The 20,338-nt window shown below is 46.4% G+C and overlaps 1 protein-coding gene across 7 annotated transcripts in view; it reads right to left on the reverse strand.

The window, feature by feature from the left end:
* TIAM1 (TIAM Rac1 associated GEF 1) overlaps positions 1 to 20,338 on the reverse strand; it is a 381,711-nt gene that overhangs the window by 119,349 nt on the left and 242,024 nt on the right. For all 7 annotated transcript variants that reach the window (XM_055313335.1, XM_055313336.1, XM_055313337.1 and 4 more), the window contains one exon: positions 13,258 to 14,231. In XM_055313335.1, coding sequence (XP_055169310.1) covers positions 13,258 to 14,220 — 963 coding nt within the window. In that variant the 5' untranslated portion in view covers positions 14,221 to 14,231. The remainder of the gene's footprint in view (positions 1 to 13,257; positions 14,232 to 20,338) is intronic.

The following is a 20,338-nucleotide window of genomic DNA, read 5'->3' on the forward strand; positions in this document are numbered from 1 at the left end:
GGATGAGGACGGTTGGGCTTGGAAACTCACAAGCTGGCTGGTGGCAGACTGGAAGTTGGAACCCACACTTCCAACCACCTTTTCCACTATTTTATGGCAGCCCCACTGCAAGTAGCACCTGACCAGGTTCTGTCTAAATAGTCAACTCTTTTGTCAACAATACCCTTTCCAGGGTTTCCCAGCAAAAGCTAGGTGACTATCTATTTGCCTTGGCTTGCCAGGCAAAGAGCTCAAATCTCAAAGTGGGGATAAGAGGAAGGAGGAGATGAAAGAGGAGGAGGGAGGCTGCCAGAGACCAGACAGGCCAAACCCTCAAAAGCATGTGTCTGAACAGTCTACGACTTTCCCACAAACCATTTACCCCTTTACAGAATACCCTGAGGCCTCTACAGAAACTAAGAGTTAAGACCTTGGTAGACACTCACCTCTCTGCCAGACCTGAACATCTGCTCATGCCAACGGATGCTGTAATCTTGCAGTGGCCCAGGCTCTGTGCTCAACTCTGGGATGGCCACTAGCCTAAGTAAAGAAGTGACTACTCCAGATAAGAGGCCTGCTGGCCCTAGCTGAGCTTGCATACCTTTAGAGCATGCAACCCATGTAACTTCTGGGGAATGCTCTGGATCTATTATCCAAGCTGACTCCACCTTGTCTCCACAAGTGACTAAGCAGGCTCAGTGGTACACATCTCCCACTTATATGTGACCCAGCCTGTTGGGAAATATGATAGTTGCCCAGCCTCAGCCCCAATATGGTCATGAAGCTTGGGATGTCCCAAATACTCAGAGGCCCAAGCTCTAGCATCATGGGCAATGAGTACTACCTAAGCAGAGGCACTATTCAACACCTGAATGGTCCATGAGAGGCCATGCACCAGTAACCCCCAACTTTGTGTTTCTGGAAAGAATCATCCGTAGAACTGTGACCCAAATGCCTAGGAGCCACACGAGAAATGGAAATGTACAAGGTCGCAGCATCTCTAGTACAAACCAAAGCTAGACACTCTGACACGAGGCTCTGGGTTCACACTTTGTTTTTATTTTCATTCCAGTTAGTTAACATAGTGTTGTATTAGTTTCAAGAGTATAATATAGTGATTCAATATTTTCATACATCACCCTGCGCTCTTGGGTTCACACTTTGAAAAACACCAGGCATCCCTGTAAGGCTGCATCCCAAATGCCCTGCCACTCTCAAATGCTGGATGCCTATCATGGCCATGCACCTTCCAGCAGCTCCGAAGAAAGTCAGGACCATTCTCATGCAAACATTCCCAGTGGTCATCTTTCCAAGGGTTCCTCCTCCTACCCACCTCGGTCTCAAGGACACTTCACACCTGAGAAACCAGATTTTCCCCATACTCAGAAGCCCCTGAAATGTCCCCCACTCTTCCCAGCAGCAGGGAATCCAGAAGACCAACCCTAGGAGAGTCCCATGGGAGTCTCAGCAGTGTCTGTAGCAAATGCAAGGTATGTTCCTACTGCAGGAGACATCTTAGCATCTGATAGGTCCTAGTATTTGATCAAATACTGAGTTCTTTTTTTTTTAAAGATTTATTTATTCATGAGACACACACACACACACAGAGAGAGAGAGAGAGAGAGAGAGAGAGAGGCAGAGACGCAGGCAGAGAGAGAAGCAGGCTCCACATAGGGAGCCTGATGTGGGACTCGATCCCGGGTCTCCAGGATCATGCCCTGAGCCCAAGGCAGATGCTCAACCGCTGAGCCACCCAGACGTCCTGATCAAATACTGAGTTCTAATTCAAAAGTCAAAGGAACTCAAGGGAAATGGTAAGACTCTAGCTACCCAGAGAAGTAACTCCCAACACGAAGCACGATCCAGTTCAAGATTTCCTGGAAATTACTCAAAATCAACTCTCCTCATGTTAGAAACACTCCACTGAAGAGGTTTCCAATTATACACAACATTCAGGGGGTATAGAGGCTCTTAAATCCTGCTCTCCCTGGACAAATCCTCCCAAGCCAGATTTTGAGAGCACTCGCCAGTTCCCATGGCATTGGCAGTTTCCCAGCAGGAACGCATGCACTTTCCTATCGGATGCACAAGTGGCCAGCTGTCGCCCAGAGCGTGCCACAGCTGCTAGGCCAGAGTGATCGTAGTCATAGAGCTGGGCCACAAACGTTTAAATAAGCTCTGGTAAATGGAGGAGGTGAGGGCAAAATTTTTTTTAAAAGATTTTATTTATTCAGAGAGAGAGAGAGAGAGAGAGAGAGAGAGAGAGAGAGGCAGAGACACAGAGGGAGAAGCAGGCTCCATGCAGGGAGCTCTACATGGGACTCGATCCTGGAACTCCGGGATCACCCCCTGGGCTGAAGGTGGTGCTAAACCGCTGAGCCACCCAGGCTGCCTGGTGAGGGCAAATTTAAAGCCCATTTTCACTGCCTTGGCAAACTTAAGGGTCACTCAGCAGGAATGTGGGCTAATGATACCTTGTGGCAAAGCTCCAGTGGTCTCATGGGCCAACTTAGAAATACTTTTGAGGGACAGGTTTTCTGTGTCCATGACAGGGGAACACAAGTTTTGAAAAGGTAATTAGCCACAAAGTTCAAGAGCCCTGGGACAATCCAAGGACAGTAAGATCAATTGGCCACTTTTAAGTCGAATGTGATTAGAAATTATTTCTCGGAGCAGCCCGGGTGGCTCAGCAGTTTAGTGCTGCCTTCAGCCCAAGGCCTGATCCTGGGGACCCGGGATCGAGTCCCACATCAGGCTCCTTGCATGGAGCCTGCTTCTCCCTCTGCCTGTGTCTCTGTCTCTCTCTCTCTCTCTCTCTCTCTCTCTCTCTCTCTCTCTCTGTCTCATGAATAAATAAATCAAATCTTTAAAAAAAAAAAAGAAACTATTTCACTGGTTACTTTAATTTCCTTGATGAATCCAGATTTGCGTTCATATAGCTATATAGGGAAGCTAAAAAGAGAGTTCATGGACTTTGAGCAGGTTGAGGAAATTTCCGCCTGCAGAAGCTATGAATTAGAACAATTTTTGCCTTGTTAAATTCTAAAATACTCCTCCCCTGAGTTATCATCTGCTTCTTATCCCCAAAATGCAAGTACCCCCTCCCGCACACATGCACACCCATGAATATTGTCTGTGGTTCCCAGTGTTCTCTCCTTGGTAATAGTAGGTATAGTCTTAGTACACGCTCCCTTAGTAATCTCAGTACTGTCAGTACCAATCCTAGGGGAATTACTCTGAACCAATCGGTGCCTCAGTTTCCCCACTTGGAAAATGGGGATTACAATAGTTATCTGCCCTTTTAAGACTCTGTAAGATGCTGTGAAATTGAGTTAACCCAACAAAGGTTTCTGGAACTGTACCCAGCACATAGTGTCTGCTCAAAAGTGTTAACTAAGATGATTGTCATTTCCACCTTCAGCCTTTCTTTCATCTCAGCCCAAGGAGAGAAGGCAGTGTGACCTCACTCACTATGCCCTGCACTAACATGGAAGGTTGCTGCTGAGGAAATGGGAGAACAGGCAACCAAGGCTGGTGTGAGCCAAAGAAGTCCCTATTTTCACATTCACGAGACAGCCTCATCACTTAAGAAAATGGTGATGTTTCCTACACTGTCAATGAATAATTACTGGGCACTGTTACTGATAATTGCCACTCCTAATTTGTTTTGAAGATTTTATTTATTCATGAGAGACACAGAAAGAGAAGAAGAGACATACACAGAGGGAGAAGCAGGCTCCCTGCGGGGAGCCTGATGCAGGACTCGATCCCAGGACCCCGGGATCATGCCCTGAGCCAAAGGCAGATGCTCAACCACTAAGCCACCCAGGTGCCCCTGTCATTCCTGATTTGCTAGAAATACTGCAGTGTTACTTTTCCATCATTGTAAAGCTTTTTTCTTCCTCTCTCTCTACCCAAAGGTCCAGCACCGTTCAGCATTTCAAATTCTGAAGTTGGTATATTTGACCCAGCGGGCCTCCCACGATCAGCCCCCTAAAATCTGGCTATTTCCCCCTTCTTCCTTTCCCAAAACACACTCTTCATGCCTTTTTATGTTTCCCACACATCTCCCCTGCTTTTCTAATGATCCCCAATGGGAGTGACTCAAAATTTCTCTCAATCATAACCAGGGGACCTAGAGTTCTTACTGTTGCTAAAAAGGGGGCCAGAAGTAAGTTGGTAAAAGTTTGCAATGCTGCTTCAGGTGATTCCAGACTGGGGACTGACTTGCCTTAGAGCTAAGTCAATGAATCATCCTCTCTCTTTGCATCTGTTTTTCCACGTAGGTGCCTCACACTGTATAGTCATCCATCCCCCTCACTGCCCATGATGTATCACTCTCCCGCGGGCTCTGGTCCTTTCTTAGACCCATGCCATGGTTCAGCACTGAGCGCTCGTTCTTCTACCATCCTCAATGTACCCTGTATGCCGCTGCTGCTAGGTAAACCTCCCAGGAGCCTTGTGGAGGCTGCTCAGCCTGCCTCTCCAAGCCCTCGGGGGGTGTCCCTTCTTCACACTGGACGTACCCACCAGTCAGCAGTGAAATGGGAGAACCTGCTCCCAAGTGTTCTTACTTCCAGGAGGACATACCCTTCGAGGCTCAGCTCACGTCTCTCCTTTCTGTAGCTAGAAGACTTTTCTTTCCCTTCTCCGATGGCCAGGCCAACTGCTCTGCAGCATCTCATTCTCTCTGCCCCAATTCTGCTCGAGACCTACTGCCCTCTTTGCTTTGCCTCAAGTACACAAGGCATGCTCCCACCTTACAGATCAACGGTTGACTCCCAAGTCTGCCCTCTCAAGGGGGCCAAGCCTGATCATCCCATCTCCAATCGCCTCCCACATCTCCCATTACCTTATCTTCTTTGCCCTGCTCTTTTTTCCATTGCATGTCAAGTGCTTGCTTGCTGTTTTCTGCTTACACACCCCCATTTCACCCCAAACTAGCTCCGTGAGCTCAGGGATCTTTTCTTGTTGACATATCCCAAAGCGCCAAGAACAGTGTCTGACATGGAGTAGGCCCTTCAGAAAAATAAACCCACCTTTGTGGGGTACCTGGGTGGCTCAGTTGGTTAACAGTCTGCCTTGGGCTCAGGTCATGATCTCATGGTCCTGGGATGGAGCCCCATGTGGGGGTTCCCTGCTCAGTGGGGAGTCTGTTTCTCCCTCTCCTTTTGTTCCTCCCCCTGCTTGCGCATGCTCTGTTTCTCTCTCAAATGAATAAATCTCTTTAGGGGCACCTGGGTGGCTCAATGGTGAACATCTGTATTTGGCTCAGGTTGTGATCCTGGGGTCCTGGGATCGAGTTTTGCATTGGGCTCACCCAGGGAACCTGCTTCTCCCTCTATGTTTCTGCCTCTCTCTGTGTGTCTCTCATGAATAAATAAATAAAATATTTTTAAATGATCCTTAAAAAAGTAAATAAATATAAGCCTACCTTTGCGTGAATGCACTGCTGTTCATTTTCCACCATAATCTCAAAATAAGAACAGTTTCTCACGGATTACATTTTAATTTCATTTAAGGGTTTAGTCGTTTCCAGGTTCAGCTCACGCTCCACTATGGTTGAGCTGACTAATCGGTCCTAGATGTCAAGCTGAACTTTGCAATCTTCAAGCAATCCAGTTTTCTTGTGTCATTTATGGATGTAACCAGAGTTAATTTAAATCTTTTTCTTTAACTCTTTTCAAAAGTAGATAAAGTAAGAAAAGATGGCCTATCCTATGGCCCATATTCGTCAGCAATCGTCTAAAGCAAACTGGACCCATATGACGATGAAAAGCCTGTTGGCTTTTTCCTACCTGGGGCTCCATGGAGGCCCTCTGAGGCCTTCCCAGCAGGCCTCATAGCAGATTCTAAGTTCCCAATTCCAGTCCTGCTTCCTCTTTCAGTGATGCTAGGAAACCAGCACTCTCATCAGGAGACACAGACAGTCCCCTCTTCAAGCACTAAACTAAAAATGTGAATTTTGAGGACCTAAACTTCCCCAGCCTATATTAGCATAAATGGGCAGCTCTCAAAGTGTGGACCAATTTCAGGAGGCCCCTCAGACCCTCCTCTTCCAACTACTGGAGCAAGGCCACATTTCCCCCTATAGTCCAACTCAAATAGTATATCACAAGGGAGTGAATGCAGAAGCCACTAGGAGACTCCAGGTTTTTCTGATTGCCAGAAATTGTAGAGATTTGCAAAATATAAAATAACACCTGTCTTCCAATTTTTTTATTTTTAAATTTTTTTTAATTTTAGAAAATACAAAAATTTATTTTATAAAATATTTCATTTATTGATTTGACAGAAAGAGAGAGAGAAAGAGAACACAAGCAGGGGGAGCAGCAGGCAGAGGGAGAGGGAGAAACAGGCTCCCCAGTGAGCAAGGACCCCCCCCCCCCATCCCATGATGTAGGACTCAATCCCAGGACCCCGGATCATGACCTGAGCCAAAGGCAGATGCCTAACTGACTGAGCCACCCAAGCTCCCAGGAAATTTTTTTTAAAAAGTAAATAAAAAGTTACTTGTGTGAATATTGTAATGGGTTTATTGGTACTATTTTAAAATGAATCAACAAGTTTCTTTTTTTCTTTGCTTTCCTGTTTCAATTTCTAGTGTGATAAATATTTATAGATATAACCCACATAAACAGAAGCCCTTTGGAATCTACCATACTTTTTACGAGTATAGAGGGGTTTGCAACCAGGCCAAGAGAGCCACCCCTCAACTACCTATTCATCCTCCTACTCCCCAAAAGAAGATCTTGGCAAAGAGGTGAATATGCCTGCTGAAAATGGATGGGCTTGCTTTCAAAACAACTATCTCATTGCTTGACTTACACGCCAGAAAAAGGAAGATCAAGGGAGGAAGCAAAAAAGAGGCATCAAACAGTCCAAAGAGAAGGGAAGGAAAAGAGGGATTTAATAAATAAATAAATTTTATATGAAGATATGTTGTTTCGTGAAGAATTAACCTGAGGTTATTAACCAGAAGCTTCTAGATGGACTTTGGGGAACACATGGAGCCCCTGAAATTGAATGCAGAAGGGTGGTCCATGTGTTTATCTGAGAAAAAGGGCCAAATTTTTCATCCAATTCTCAAAGGAGTCTGTGACCAAAGGTTAAGAATCTCTTGGATGCTGATGGCAGTTTTCAGCTCAGGAAACATAGCTATCCCTGAGCCATTTAAGCTAAGCATAAAGCAAAACAAAATTTTAAAACCAATGCAACTTTTCTAGGAACTCAAGATCCTCTTCTGACAATGCTGCACCCCCCTCGTTGCTGAAATCACGGACTCTGCGACTCGCTTTTCCAAACATGAAAGAAGGGCTTTCTTCTAAAGCTACTATGGACACCTCTCTCAGGAACCACTGTGTCAAGGCTACGGTAGTGGACATTCCTATGTTCTTTTCAGCCAATCACCCTTTTTTGCTTCTGTACCAGAACTGAGGACTTGGATCTTACAATCTGAGGACACGTGAGTTGGAATCTGTTTGAGAATGAGGAGGTAGTACGGCGTAGGGGGTGGGCTTCTGAAGAATGACCCTGGCCAGTGAGTCAGGGGACCTGGATTTCAATCCAGTTGTGACACCTTGTCACCTAATGTCTTTAGATACCCATGCAAAGCAAAGGGGCTGGACAAAGAGCCCTGGCTTACATCATTTCCACTCCCCATGCTGTGGTATGAAGGATTTCTGGAAACACTGAAGGGGTCAGAAATTGCACAAACACACAAACCAATCCACAGTGTCACATCTCCACAAGGGGCGCTGAGCAGGGACCCCTCGCTGTCAAGGCTGTGGCTCCTTGAGACATTCTCCATATGGCTGCTCCCAGTCTTTCATCTCCTAAGTGGATGAATGGAGCTCTCCTCACAAGTCATGCACAATGGCCCCAAGCCAGAGCTTCCCTTTGAAACACAGAACCTGGATAAAAGACACTCCATCAGTTGGCGGTTTTCTCTTTGTGCCTCACCCACTGGAAGTCCGAGCCACGGGAGGGCTGAGCTCTGAAATATTAAGCCAAACTATTCCCATCACAGCTAATAATCATTACTGACTGACTTTCTACCTTGTGCAAGCCAGAGTTTCAAATTCACTCCCCTGTGGAACTCACATTAGCCTGAGCAAAGAGGCCCCAAGATCCATCCAGGTTATATAACCATCAGAAAACAGGACTCAAACTAACAAGCTCGGTTCTGCTGGATTTCAGAACTTCTTTACTTGATACCAGGCTGCCCCAACTCTATCTGGTAAACCACTGGAATATCGAGACAGTCAGGTTCAGTCCAAAAGACCAGTAATACATCCAGTAAATCAAGGGGTAGTCTCCTCCGTATTTCTTTTTTTTTTTTTTAAGATTTTATTCATTTATTCACAAGAGACACACACAGAGAGAGAGAGAGAGAGAGAGAGAGAGAGAGAGAGAGAAGCAGAGACACAGGCAGAGGGAGAAGCAAGCTCCATGCAGGGAGCCCAATGTGGGACTCGATCCCGGGACTCCAGGATCATGCCCTGGGCCGAAGGCAGGCTCTAACCTGCTGAGCCACCCAGGGATCCCCTCTCCTCCGTATTTCTGCAGGAATCTATACAAGTAAACTCTGCTTTAGGTGCTGTGGGTAAACCCACCCAACAAATGAATACCAAAGTGACTTGCAAGACACATTTTTACACATTTTATACACACACACACACACACACACACACACACATTGAATAAACAAATAATTCCACAGTACTCACTGTGTGGCAGACATGCAATAGGTGTCACTTTTCAAAAAATTTTTTTAAAGATTGTATTTATTTATTCATGAGAGACACAGAGAGAGAGGCAGAGACACAGGCAGAGGGAGAAGCAGGCTCCCTGTGGGGAGCCCGATGTGGGACTCAATCCCAGGACCCTGGGATCACACCCTGAGCTGAAGGCAGACACTCAACCACTAAGCCATCCAGGTGCCCCTGGGTGTCACTTTTTTTTTTTTAATATTTTATTTATTTATTCATAGAGATGCAGAGAGAGAGGCAGAGACACAGGCAGAGGGAGAAGCAGGCTCCACGCAGGGAGTCTGACGTGGGACTCGATCCAGGGTCTCCAGATCACGCCCTGGGCTGCAGGCGGCACTAAACCGCTGCGCCACCGGGGCTGCCCGGGTGTCACTTTTTAAAACCTAAATGGGAACTCTAGTATTTCAATAACATGTCCAACTACTGAACAAATACAAAACCAGGGCAAATGATCAAAAACTCTTTTTTTGATCATTTTTAAATCAAATGAAGTTATTCACATTATTTCCGACAAAACATATTTCATCCCAGGCTCAGAGGCCATGCTCTGGGGCCAAAGGTCTGCCAGAAAGTCTTTTTCCTGAGGAGGAAAACTGCTGACAGACTGTTACAGATTCAACGACGTCACCAGGGCAGATGAGAGAACTTGAACATCTCCAATCCAAGCTCGCTGAAGAGATCCCCTGGGTCAGAAACTATAACCACCACCACCACCATCAATAATAACAAAAAAAAGCACAAAAAAAGAATTCTTTTCAAGGAAGCTTCCACACCCACTGTCTCTTAAAATACACTGTTTGGAACATAGTGGGTTCTCAAGAAATCGCGTTGGATGAACACGCCAAACTTAGACTAGGAAGCGTGGGTGGATGGATAGTGTTGTGCATAATTCTGGGGTTTGTTTCAAGTCATTAAAGAGCCTCACTCAACATATAAAGTCAATACGAAAATAATTCTTCCGTTCATTTTCTAGACTCCGCAAAAGGCTTCCATGCTCGGTACCCACTTGTTTCCCCTAATGGCCCTGTCACCGGTGTCACTTGCCCTGGACAGAGAAGGAGGAGCCTGTGGGGTACACAGGATGGATCGACTTGCCCAAGGTCACACGGGTCAGTGAAGAGCCAGCCAGGATGCAAATGGACTTCTCCGGAGGCCGGGTCCCTTGCGCTCCGCATTACATGAAGCTGCCAAAGCAGTGACTTTCTGAGACACCACATTTGGATGATCTCACTTCCATAGATTAACAATTTTAGAAGGCGGCAAGCCAGAGATGGAAATTTCATATAACAATTACACGTGAGAGCTTGCAGTGGCACCGCTCAGAAGGAGAGAACTGCGCTGTCCCTCTCTTCTGGGTGTAGTTAGGCGTGACTCAAAGGCTCAAACCCCCACCAGCGGGGGTGTGTGTGTGGTGAGCCAGGGGTCCAGCTGTCCCCGGCGGTGGAGACATGGAGCTGGAGAGCCAGAATACAGCCAGACACCCTCCCTCTGATCTCACACAGAACATGGGCTAACCGGGGGCATCTGGGTGGCTCAGTGGGTTAAGCATCTGCTGATGATTTTGGCTCAGGTCATGATGCCAGGGTTGTGGATCAAGCCCCTGCCTCAGGCTCTGCACTAGGCGTGGAGGCTGCTTGATTCTCTCTCTCTCTCCTTTTCCCTCTGCCCCTCCCTACAAAAAAAAAAAAAAAAAAAAAAGAAAGAAAGAAAGAAAAAAGAAAAAAAAACACATTATATATATACTAACTTGGGATTGCTCCAGGTAAAGGGGACAGTCACAGGTAATGTTCCTTTCTCAACTGTCTATATCAATGTCCCTTTCCCTGAATCCTGAAGGCCAGGAGACCCTCTCTTCATATCAGCCCTGCAAAACCATTCTGGCCTTGCCTTTAAGACAGAGCCCTCAGCACCTTTCAGGTCTCAGACCAGTTCACCTATCTCACCTGTCTCCCAACTTACCAAACTGACAGAACAGGAGTAGCCCTTCCTGGTGGCAGCAAAAGGACCACAGTGGGGTTATTCTGTTTTTTGGGCCTTCCCCAGTACATCCTCACCCCAGAAAACAGATGGGTAAAAATTCAGGTGATGAGGGACGCCTGGATGGCTCAGTGGCTGAGTGTCTACCTTTGGCACAGGGCGTGATCCCAGGGTCCTGGGATCGAGTCCCATGTCGGGCTCCCCGCAGGGAGCCTGCTTCTCCCTCTGCCTCTGTCTCTGCCTCTCTCTCTGTGTTTCTCATGAATAAATAAATAAAATCTTTTTTAAAAATTTCAGGTGATGCATCTAGATGCATCTTCATGCTTACCTCCTCAGAGTGCAGAGTCAACATTTTCAACAACTCTGCTTCTAGGACACAAGACTCTGATAGAAACACCAAACTCCCCTGAGCCCTCAACTTCTCTACCGCCACGAACAGTGAACAGAGCAGCTACTAAATTCTCCCCTACTGGCTGCTTCCAAAGTACCAGGCACTGTGTTATTTCATTCCATTGTCTCGAAAGGCCTTACTACGATCCCCAGCCAGCAGATGAAGAAATTAAGCCTTCAAGAGACTTAAGAGTTTTGCCCCAAGTGAACCACATGAGGCGACCACGATGCCTGACTCAGATGCCATCACCAAAACTCGTCCTCCAACAGATGAATGGATTTAAAAAAACCCTGCCGCATACAGGACACTGGAATATTATTCAGCCTCAAAAAGGAAGGAAATCCTGACGCCTGCTACAACATGGATGAAATTAAGCTAAGGGAAATAAGCCAGTCACAAAAAGACAAATACTACTTGATTCCACTTATAGGAATCCCTATCTAGTCAAATTCATAGACATGGAAAATAGAATGGGGGTGGCCATGGGCTTAGGTGGTGGGGGGGGGGCGCTGAGAGGTTGTTGATTACTGGGCGCCGACTTGCAGTTTTTCAAGATGAAAGGGGTTCTGGGGATGGATGGTGGTGACAGGTGCACCACAGTGTGAATGTACTTAATGCCCCTGAACTACAACACTTCAAAACGGTCAAGATGGTAACTGTTACGTGTATTTTTAGCACAGTTAAACATAATCTTATCAAGAAAAGGAGGAGAGAGGTCCAAAAGTTTCCTGTAGCCCATAGAAACCTGGAGGGACATACAGTAAATTTTAATTATTCTAATAATACAGAAATCTAGAATAGTGAAAGAAAAAAAAAACTATCCCCTGATGACTTGTACATGAGAATTTAAAATTCTAACATAAAATTAGAAACCTGAGATTTTGGAAATTGTAAAAATCTGCTCTCCAGCAAGAACACAGACAGTGTAAGGCCAATTTTCTTTGCTTCCTCCTTGGGTTCCCCACCATTTGCCATTATATATAGACCCCCCACCCCCCACCCAACCTTTCTGAGAGAACTTAACCTCGGAATGCCTGTTTGACTTGTACTAGAGCAGCGCCAGAGATACAGCACCATCCCCTACTGGTCAGGTCGGAGGCACCTGCTGCTTTACTGCTGCCCGCAGCACTGTTAGCCGGTCACCCCGGTGGCTGACATGCCTTTCATGGCAAATGGGCTTGATCTGGATTTCTGATCTGAAGCACCCCTGCACACCACCAACCCATCCCCAACAAGCCGGCACTCCCAGAACTTGGCACCAGGGAACAGCAGGACCAGAAAAGCATGCAGCAGAGCTTGACAGGTCCCTAGGCCCTTGGGAGTATCATGACCCATCAAGGGGACGAGTTGCTCTTGTCGCTAGCAACGCACTTTTAGAAAACCTTTGAAAAGTGTCTTCACACCCATCCTCTCCTGCCCTAGACCCCGGGAGCAAGCAACTTGAGCGTTTTTACTCCCATTTTCCCGAGGAGCAGCTAAAAATCAGGGTTTGCCCAAGGTCAAACAACTAGTTGGCTGCAAAGTAGGAACTGGAACCCACCCCTGTTATTCCTTCCGCTACACCTCCCTCCAGAGACAGGGCTGGCCAGCATCGCAAGGAACAGGAAATTGAAATGGCTCCTGGTAAGGCAGGAAGCCTGCCAACCTCTGAGAGAAGCTGACAAATGACCAGAGCCCGCCCTGAATCAAAAATGCCTCCTCAAAGGAGCTTCTGACGAACCTCTTCCCACCTGCGGCACTGGAGAGGGACTCCCAGAGTCCGCAACCCACCATGCCCACCTGCCCGGGGTGTGAAAAGTTAAACTCAGAACATGCGGGATGCTGTTCAAGATCCGAGTTGGAGAGGCAGTGGTTCCCTAGTATGAACTTAGCAGCTTTATTCTCACTCCCACCACATCACCCCCTACACACACACTCTTGCCTTAATCCCACCCCTAGCCACCGAACCGTGGGGGGATTGGGGGGGCGAAGCAGAGCAGAGGCAAATCCTTGGGGAAGGAGCAGCAGCAGCAGCTGCAGCAGCCACCGGGCACCCGGGGTACAATCAACCAAAAGATGGGGAGCCTTCCGGGAGCAAAATCATGCACGTAAAGTCATGCACCATTTCCAAAATATTGAACCAGATTTCGATCACTTTACCTGAGTTGTTTTTGCTCTTCTGCCTTGCATGCTGTTGCTATGGCTAATTTGTGGGTTGGTGGCACCTTCAGAAAGACAGTGAGATTTCCTACAGGGAAGTGTGTTATAATTACTGTACGGAAGAGACTCTTCGGCAGCAGCTGGTGGCATCTTATGGTTTGCGAGGTCGGGAATATCAGACACCAGGTTCCGACAGCAGCCCGCAAATTTGCTCCTGGGCCCCCCGTTCGCCGTCACCCCGGAGTTTTTCTGAGCATACAAGTCACCCAGGGAATTGGCACGCTGGCAGGTGCTGAGCTGCCGGGGGCTCACCCGGGGTTCCATCCCCCGAGCCTCCTCGCAGTCTTTCTCTTCGGTGGAACCCAAGATTTCTTCGTTGCTTGTTAAATGTTCTTGGCTCAGATCAGAGAGTGAGAATTCCAGGCTGTCCTCCCGCCAGATGTCTGCAGATTTGGAGCGTTTCTTCTTAAAGCTCGCCGTCTCCATGAACGTGGGCCCATTGGATGTATAGGGATGCTGCCTCCTGCCTCCGTCAGCCAAATATGTAGCGTCATCCCCGTAAAGCCGGCTCTCCTCCGAGTCTGGCATGCTTTGCACAGAGGCGGCTGTGAGGACGATGCTGCTGTCTACGCTGGGAGTGACAGAAGAATCGGTGTACGACACGGGTCGCAAGCCCATGTCCACTCGGTCCACCCAAATGGGGCTCCCGAAGTCCTCTAGGGTGCCCTCTTGGGAGAAGGGCTCCAGGCCATTTTCGGCCAGCGACTGGGGGATGCTGGGCGTGCTGCTGGACCGCGTGCTCACTTCGGAGTTCCTGTGGATCATCTTCCCCGAGGACGCGTGCCTCGTCCGCCGGGCCTTGTGCGACAGGCGCAGTGAGCGCGACGTGTGCTTGCGCCCCAGGCTGGCATGCTTTTCTCCATAAAACTCATGCTCTACATTCTGACTTTCTGCGTTTCCCATGGTTTTATGGTCTGTAGCATTAGGGGGAGAAAAAAGGAGGGGATAAGTGAGTCATCAAGGAGTACAGGCAGTTTAACAGACAGAGCTCAGGGTGCAGGGCGGGTAGCAGGGCACCACCCTCTACCCGCCTGGCAGGTGCTTGGACCCTTATACGGGAGCAGGCGAGAACTAACATCACCCACTGAGACTGGCCCTCCTGAGAAGGGGGATGAGAACTGAAGTAAGATTCTTAGAGAATCAAACTTGTCTTTCCCCGGAAGGTAATTGCCCATGGTGCCCGCCGCCTATATGATGCTTTCATGGGGCTGCCACCCCCTGCGTTCCTTCCTAAACTCTGTACTTTACAAAGTTCCACTCCTATCCATAAACTGAAAACCCTGAAAGCACAAACGGAGCGCTGGACCACATGAGTCACATTCCGTTTGAAACTACATGTATTTCAAAAAGCAATCATAAAATTCGGAGGTGCGTTGGATAACCTCCCCCCCTTCTCAATGTTTCTGTTTGATTCACACTCCACCTGTACTTCAAAATCAATCAAAACTGGAAACACTCCAGATGGGAAGTCCGATCAACTCTTCCTAGTTCATCGAAGTCAAAAAGAGAATGGGCTTTTTACCTGAAATTCAATTAAATTCTACAGCAGCATTCTTTAAAAACAAAAAAACAAACAAACAAAAAAACACCTTAACTTTTGGTGTTTTGGAGGGGGCGTGAAGTGGGAAGAGGAGAGAGAGAGAGAGAGAGAGAGAGAGAGAGAGATGGGCATGACAAAATAGAAACCCCGCTCCCTGCTTAGCAGCAGACTAATGGGTTTATTTCTGGGAGCAGATCCAAACTGAGCACATTAATCTGGTACAGAGTGCCCTGCAAACAGAAATTCACATTATGAAACCACTAAATGTGATTCAGCCTTTTGGGGCTACCCAGGTTAATTCGAGTCCTTCCTTCACATTTTTCCAGCCTCGCTCACTGACCTGGTGACTGTTACCCACAGTGGGAACCTTCAAAGCTCACCACTTGTGACTCTCTCAGCCTATTCTCCTCGCTCTGTTCTTTCTCTGTACCATTCAGATTGTATGCACTTAAGATACACACAGAGAAGTGGCCAGAAAGGAAAAGAGGAAAAATATAGTAGCTGGGCATATTCCTGAGCTGATTCTTCCCACCACCTACATAGTCATTCATTCAGAAAATGTATACTGAGCACCTACCCTGTTCTGGAAGCCAGAGATACAACAGTGAACAAAAGATACACATTCCCTACTCTCAGGAAACTCATACTGTAGCCAAGGAAGGTAAATGATAAAATAGTGAAAGGCATGGGGGGAAACAGGATGAATTGACTATGACCACGACAAAATTTGAAACACCCTGCACTATAATTCATCCTCACACTGATTAAGATTCATTCTATAATCTCACTATTCAGTCTAAAACAGAGCACCAGCTCTGAGGAGCACATCTTCGCTGAAACAAAATCGGTGGCAACAGGAAGGGAAAACCTCCATTTCATGTCTCCGTGAGCTAGGAGGTAGCTCATACAAGGCACCAGATGTTAAGCGATTCCCATATTGGAATATTCCCTACCAGGTCACACATCATGTGATTCTCAGAGGGAACTTTCCAAGAAGGAGAATCTCCTTTTTTCCTGGCAGCAAGTGTATTTCAGAACAGTTAATAAGCTCATGCCTCTCTGGCTGGCGTCTTTAAGAAGCAAGAAAAGAAAAGAAAAAAAAAAACCCACATACACGCACGCAACTCAATTCACTAGAGGGAAAAGAAAAACATCAGCTACTCATACATAACCACGTATGTGAACTATATTCTTAAGAATATCATGTGCTCCGGTTTTAAAGTAAAATAAATAAATAAGCATTTCTTCCTTTTTTAAAATATTTATTTTTTTGAGAGAGAGAGAGTGTACATGAATGGGAGGAGCAGAGAGAGAGAGAGAGAGAGGCTGATGTGAGGCTCGATCTCACGATCCTGAAATCACGCCCCTCAGGTCGTGCTAAAACCAGGCATCAGAATGCTTAAGTGCCTGTGCCACGCAGGTGCTCCAGTAAATAAGCATTTCAATAACTAAAAGCCAATATGCATTCCTTAGAGTTCTGGATTTTTTTTAAGTGTACATTAAGATACCTGGATGTGTCTACGTATCTATATGTTTTGCCAAAAAATAATGAAAAGCTTAGAAAAAGTGTTAGGCATAGTTCCACTTGAAGAATCACACAGGTTTAAGTTTAACAGAAGGAAAGAATGATGGTGAAGGAAACCCAGTGTGAGAAAAGCACAACTGTCCCCTCACGTCCACTAGGAGGACCTTCTTCCGTCACACGTATCAAAAGTTTGCAAATAAGAATTGACAGGCATATTCCCAATAACAAATTTTTGGTGAGGCCCATTTCTGCCAACAGAAAAGCAATCAAGTTAAAAGCCTCAGGAGAGGTTTCCTCAAGGAAATGGCCCCAACCTTCAAGAATTACAGCACCCAATGCATCACTCTGACGGGCCTGTTATATTAATAGCATTTTTAGTAGCGGGATTCTTTTCAGCCAGCCAAGGTAGGAAAGAAGCCATTTTTATCTTCGGAACTAGAATTTAGAGATGATTGCCAAATCTCCTAAATCCTACCAAGAGAAATTCTCAGGGGATGACCTAAGCGGAGTCAGCAGGAAGTCTGAAGCAATTCAAGAAAAATATGTTTCTAGGGACTGTTGAAACACCCCTTAATCTGAAAGCTTTTCCTGAAAGGTCGGTGAGAACCATGAGCGGTGCAGTTGGCCCTGGTGGGGGACTCAGCATGAAAAATTAAAATTGCTCGTGGCATCCGACAGACACAGTCTCCTCTTTCAGGGTGCCTCACAGGCCACCCCCAGAGCATTGGTGCATTGGAGGTTCTAATCCTTTTCCTGTACAAATGTAAAAAGCCAGCTTTTTCCATACTCTGGGTAGCTCCCTATTCTCTGTTTGACCCCATCATTTATTTTTCTTTCAAACAAAAAAAGTCAGTTTGTATCTTACATTCGCACCTGCTCTGTTCCTGTGAGTCAGGAAGCTGCTTTGGAGCAGAAAGCAGCGTTCAGTTCTTTGGTAGCCTCTACAGAGGCTGGAAGTGCTCTCCTCCAGACAAGGAGTCAGTAAATGTTCATGCGTTTCAATAGCAAAAGCAAAAGGCAGGTGACCAGTAGGACCCCACTGACACGATCATCAACACTGTTGCTAGGTAAGGGAAGAAAGATTAAGGTCACGCTAAAATGCAAAAACCAGGACAGAAATGAAAAAGAAGAGCATTAGGAGAAGAACACTCAATCGCAAGCCAGAAACCGCCACAGTTTTAAACTCATTAAAACCATCACTTCCGGGGATCCCTGGGTGGCTCAGCAGTTTAGTGCCGCCTTCGGCCCAGGGCATGATCCTGGAGACCTGGGATAGAGTCCCACGTTGGGCTCCCTGCATGGAGCCTGCTTCTCCCTCTACCTGTGTCTCTGCCTCTCTCTCTCTCTCATGAATAAATAAATAAAATCTTAAAAAAAAAAAAAAACAACCATCACTTCCTTATGCAGCATGGTAGTGTTCCAAATAACTTGCACCTTCAGGGAACACTCAGAAGAAGTGGTATTAGAGCAGGAGGTACAGGGAGCAAGATTTTATCACAAGAACAAGCCTCAGTATTTTTACATCCAGTCTGACTTCTCATACTTTCTTCTCATAGGTGTAAGTTCTGGCTACCCTAGCCTGCCCCAGGGCCTTTGCCCATGCTCTTCTTGCTGCCTGCAACCCTCCTTCACAAATACCCTCACTCACGTTTCAGTTCGTTCTGATGTTGACTCAAATATCGCCTTCTCAGGGTGACCTTTCCTGGCATCTCTCCCCAAAATAACAGCCGCTCCCTGCAGAGCTCAATCCTTACCCCCTTCTCCTCGTTTTTCTTTTCTTCCTTAGCATGTATCACCCCTGTAACAGACAACTTATTTCACCTATGTAACTTTTTATTCTCTAGCCTTCCCCATGGAACCTAAGCTTCAGAAGGCCTAAAAAGTTTTGCTTGTCTTATTTATTGCTGTATGCTCTGTGCCCAGAACACTGCCTGAAAGGTAAAAGGTGTTCGGTGGAAAAATACTGAATGAATGAATGAATGAATGAATGAGTGAATGAATGAACGAATGATAAAATCAACTTTCATCTAAAATGCAGAGATGCATACAATTCCAATAAAATGTGGATGAGAATGTTACCACGATGCAGGTTAGGGAACAGTACCACAATGTGGACTACAGAAAAAACACATCAGACTTATACAGGCCAGCCTCTTCCATTTGGTGCCTCGAGGACTTGCTGGTCTCCCAACTTTCCCATCGCTCCCCAGGTCCCTCCCACCTGAAAATCTGTGCATATGCCTCATCCCAGACCTTCAACCCTGCTCCACTGTGCTCCCCATCTCCTATTACCTAGCCAAAGAATGAAGGCCTAGCCTCATTTCCCTTAATTCCTGCCCTCCATTTTTGGGGGAGCTGTTCCTGCAGAGGTTAGGGAAGAATTCAGAGCTGGGAGGGTGCCCCTCCCCAAGGTCTAGGTAAAAAGCGCAGACACGATCAGCCTCAGATGACTCAGACAAAATGGAAGCAAGGGAGACAGGGTGACACAATGCAATGGGCAGGGGATCTTCTGACAGTAGTATAGGGTCAGAAAATCAAGATTCTCAAGGCCAGAGCTCAAGGACACTAGAGGGAGTGTGATTTTTTCCAAAACCACAATCTTTCTCTTAAAATGATCCATTAAACTTTTCAGGTAATCAGTGTAAATTCCTTTAAATCCACCACGTTAAATACTCAGTGAGGAAGTGTAAGGGTATCCTAAGGAACTTTATCAGTAGGTACCACCATTAGGTTCATGCATTCATCAGGTAAGTGGTCATTTCTCAAGGACTGATTTTTTTTTTTATTTATTAGCCTGCCAAAATTTTAACTATACATATACAAAAAATGTTTTTATACATATAAGAAAATGTCAAATTCCTGGCTTTGATAGCTAACTATAATTACTTAAGAGGCAACCATTAGGGGAAATTAGGTAAAGGGTATATTTCCTCTGTACAATTTCTTGTGAAACTGTAATTATTTCGAAATTTGAAAGACAAAACCATAACTAACTGAAATCTTCTCGTTAAGTAAAATTTTTGTTTAAAAGTGAGAGTTCTGGGATCCCTGGGTGGCGCAGCGGTTTGGCGCCTGCCTTTGGCCCAGGGCGCGATCCTGGAGACCTGGGATCGAATCCCACGTCGGGCTCCCGGTGCATGGAGCCTGCTTCTCCCTCTGCTTGTGTCTCTGCCTCTCTCTCTCTGTGTGACTATCATAAATAAATATTTTTTTTAAAAAAAAGTGAGAGTTCTTCGGGGGCACCTGGGTGGTTCAGTCAGGCTCAGTGTCTGACTCTTGATTTCGACTTGGGCCATGATCTCAGGGTGGTGAGACTGAGCCCCATGTTGAGCTCCTCACTGGGAGTGGAGCCTGCCCGAGATGCTCTCTCTCCCCGTCCACCGTGCGTCCCTATGCTCTCTCTCCCTCAATAAAATGAAATGAAATGAAATGAAATAATAATGAGAGTTCTTCAGAGTGAAACGTCTTAAAATCTGCTTTTACAGTTGAAAGCTCTAAAACATTCTAATATAGTTTCAACAAATTAGGCAATAAAAAAAATGAGCATGCATTGGGGTGCCTGAGTGGTTCAGTGGGTTGAGCATCCCACTCTTGATTTCAGCCCAGGTCATGATCTCAGAGTCATGGGATCGAGCCCCACATCAGATTCCCTGCTGAGTGATTCTCTCTCTCTCTCCCTCTCCCCCTCCCCCCATTTGTGTGTGCACAATGCTCTCTAATATAAAAATAAATCTTTAAAAAAATAAGCATGCACCGAGCATTATCTAGCATCTATTATCAGGAAATACAAAGCACACACAGACCAGTGGCCCAGAGGGAGGTTAAACAAAGAGGTAGAGTTGATTAACTGGGGACAGCGCTTCTGTCTTAATAAAGTATGAACAGAACTGAATTACCAACAGCTAATGCTAGCCAAGATGGAATAAGACCCTAGGACTGACCTTTCCCTCGCTGAT

This window comes from Nyctereutes procyonoides, unplaced genomic scaffold, assembly GCF_905146905.1.
Source record: "Nyctereutes procyonoides isolate TBG_1078 unplaced genomic scaffold, NYPRO_anot_genome, whole genome shotgun sequence".
NCBI classification, from domain to species: domain Eukaryota; kingdom Metazoa; phylum Chordata; class Mammalia; order Carnivora; family Canidae; genus Nyctereutes; species Nyctereutes procyonoides.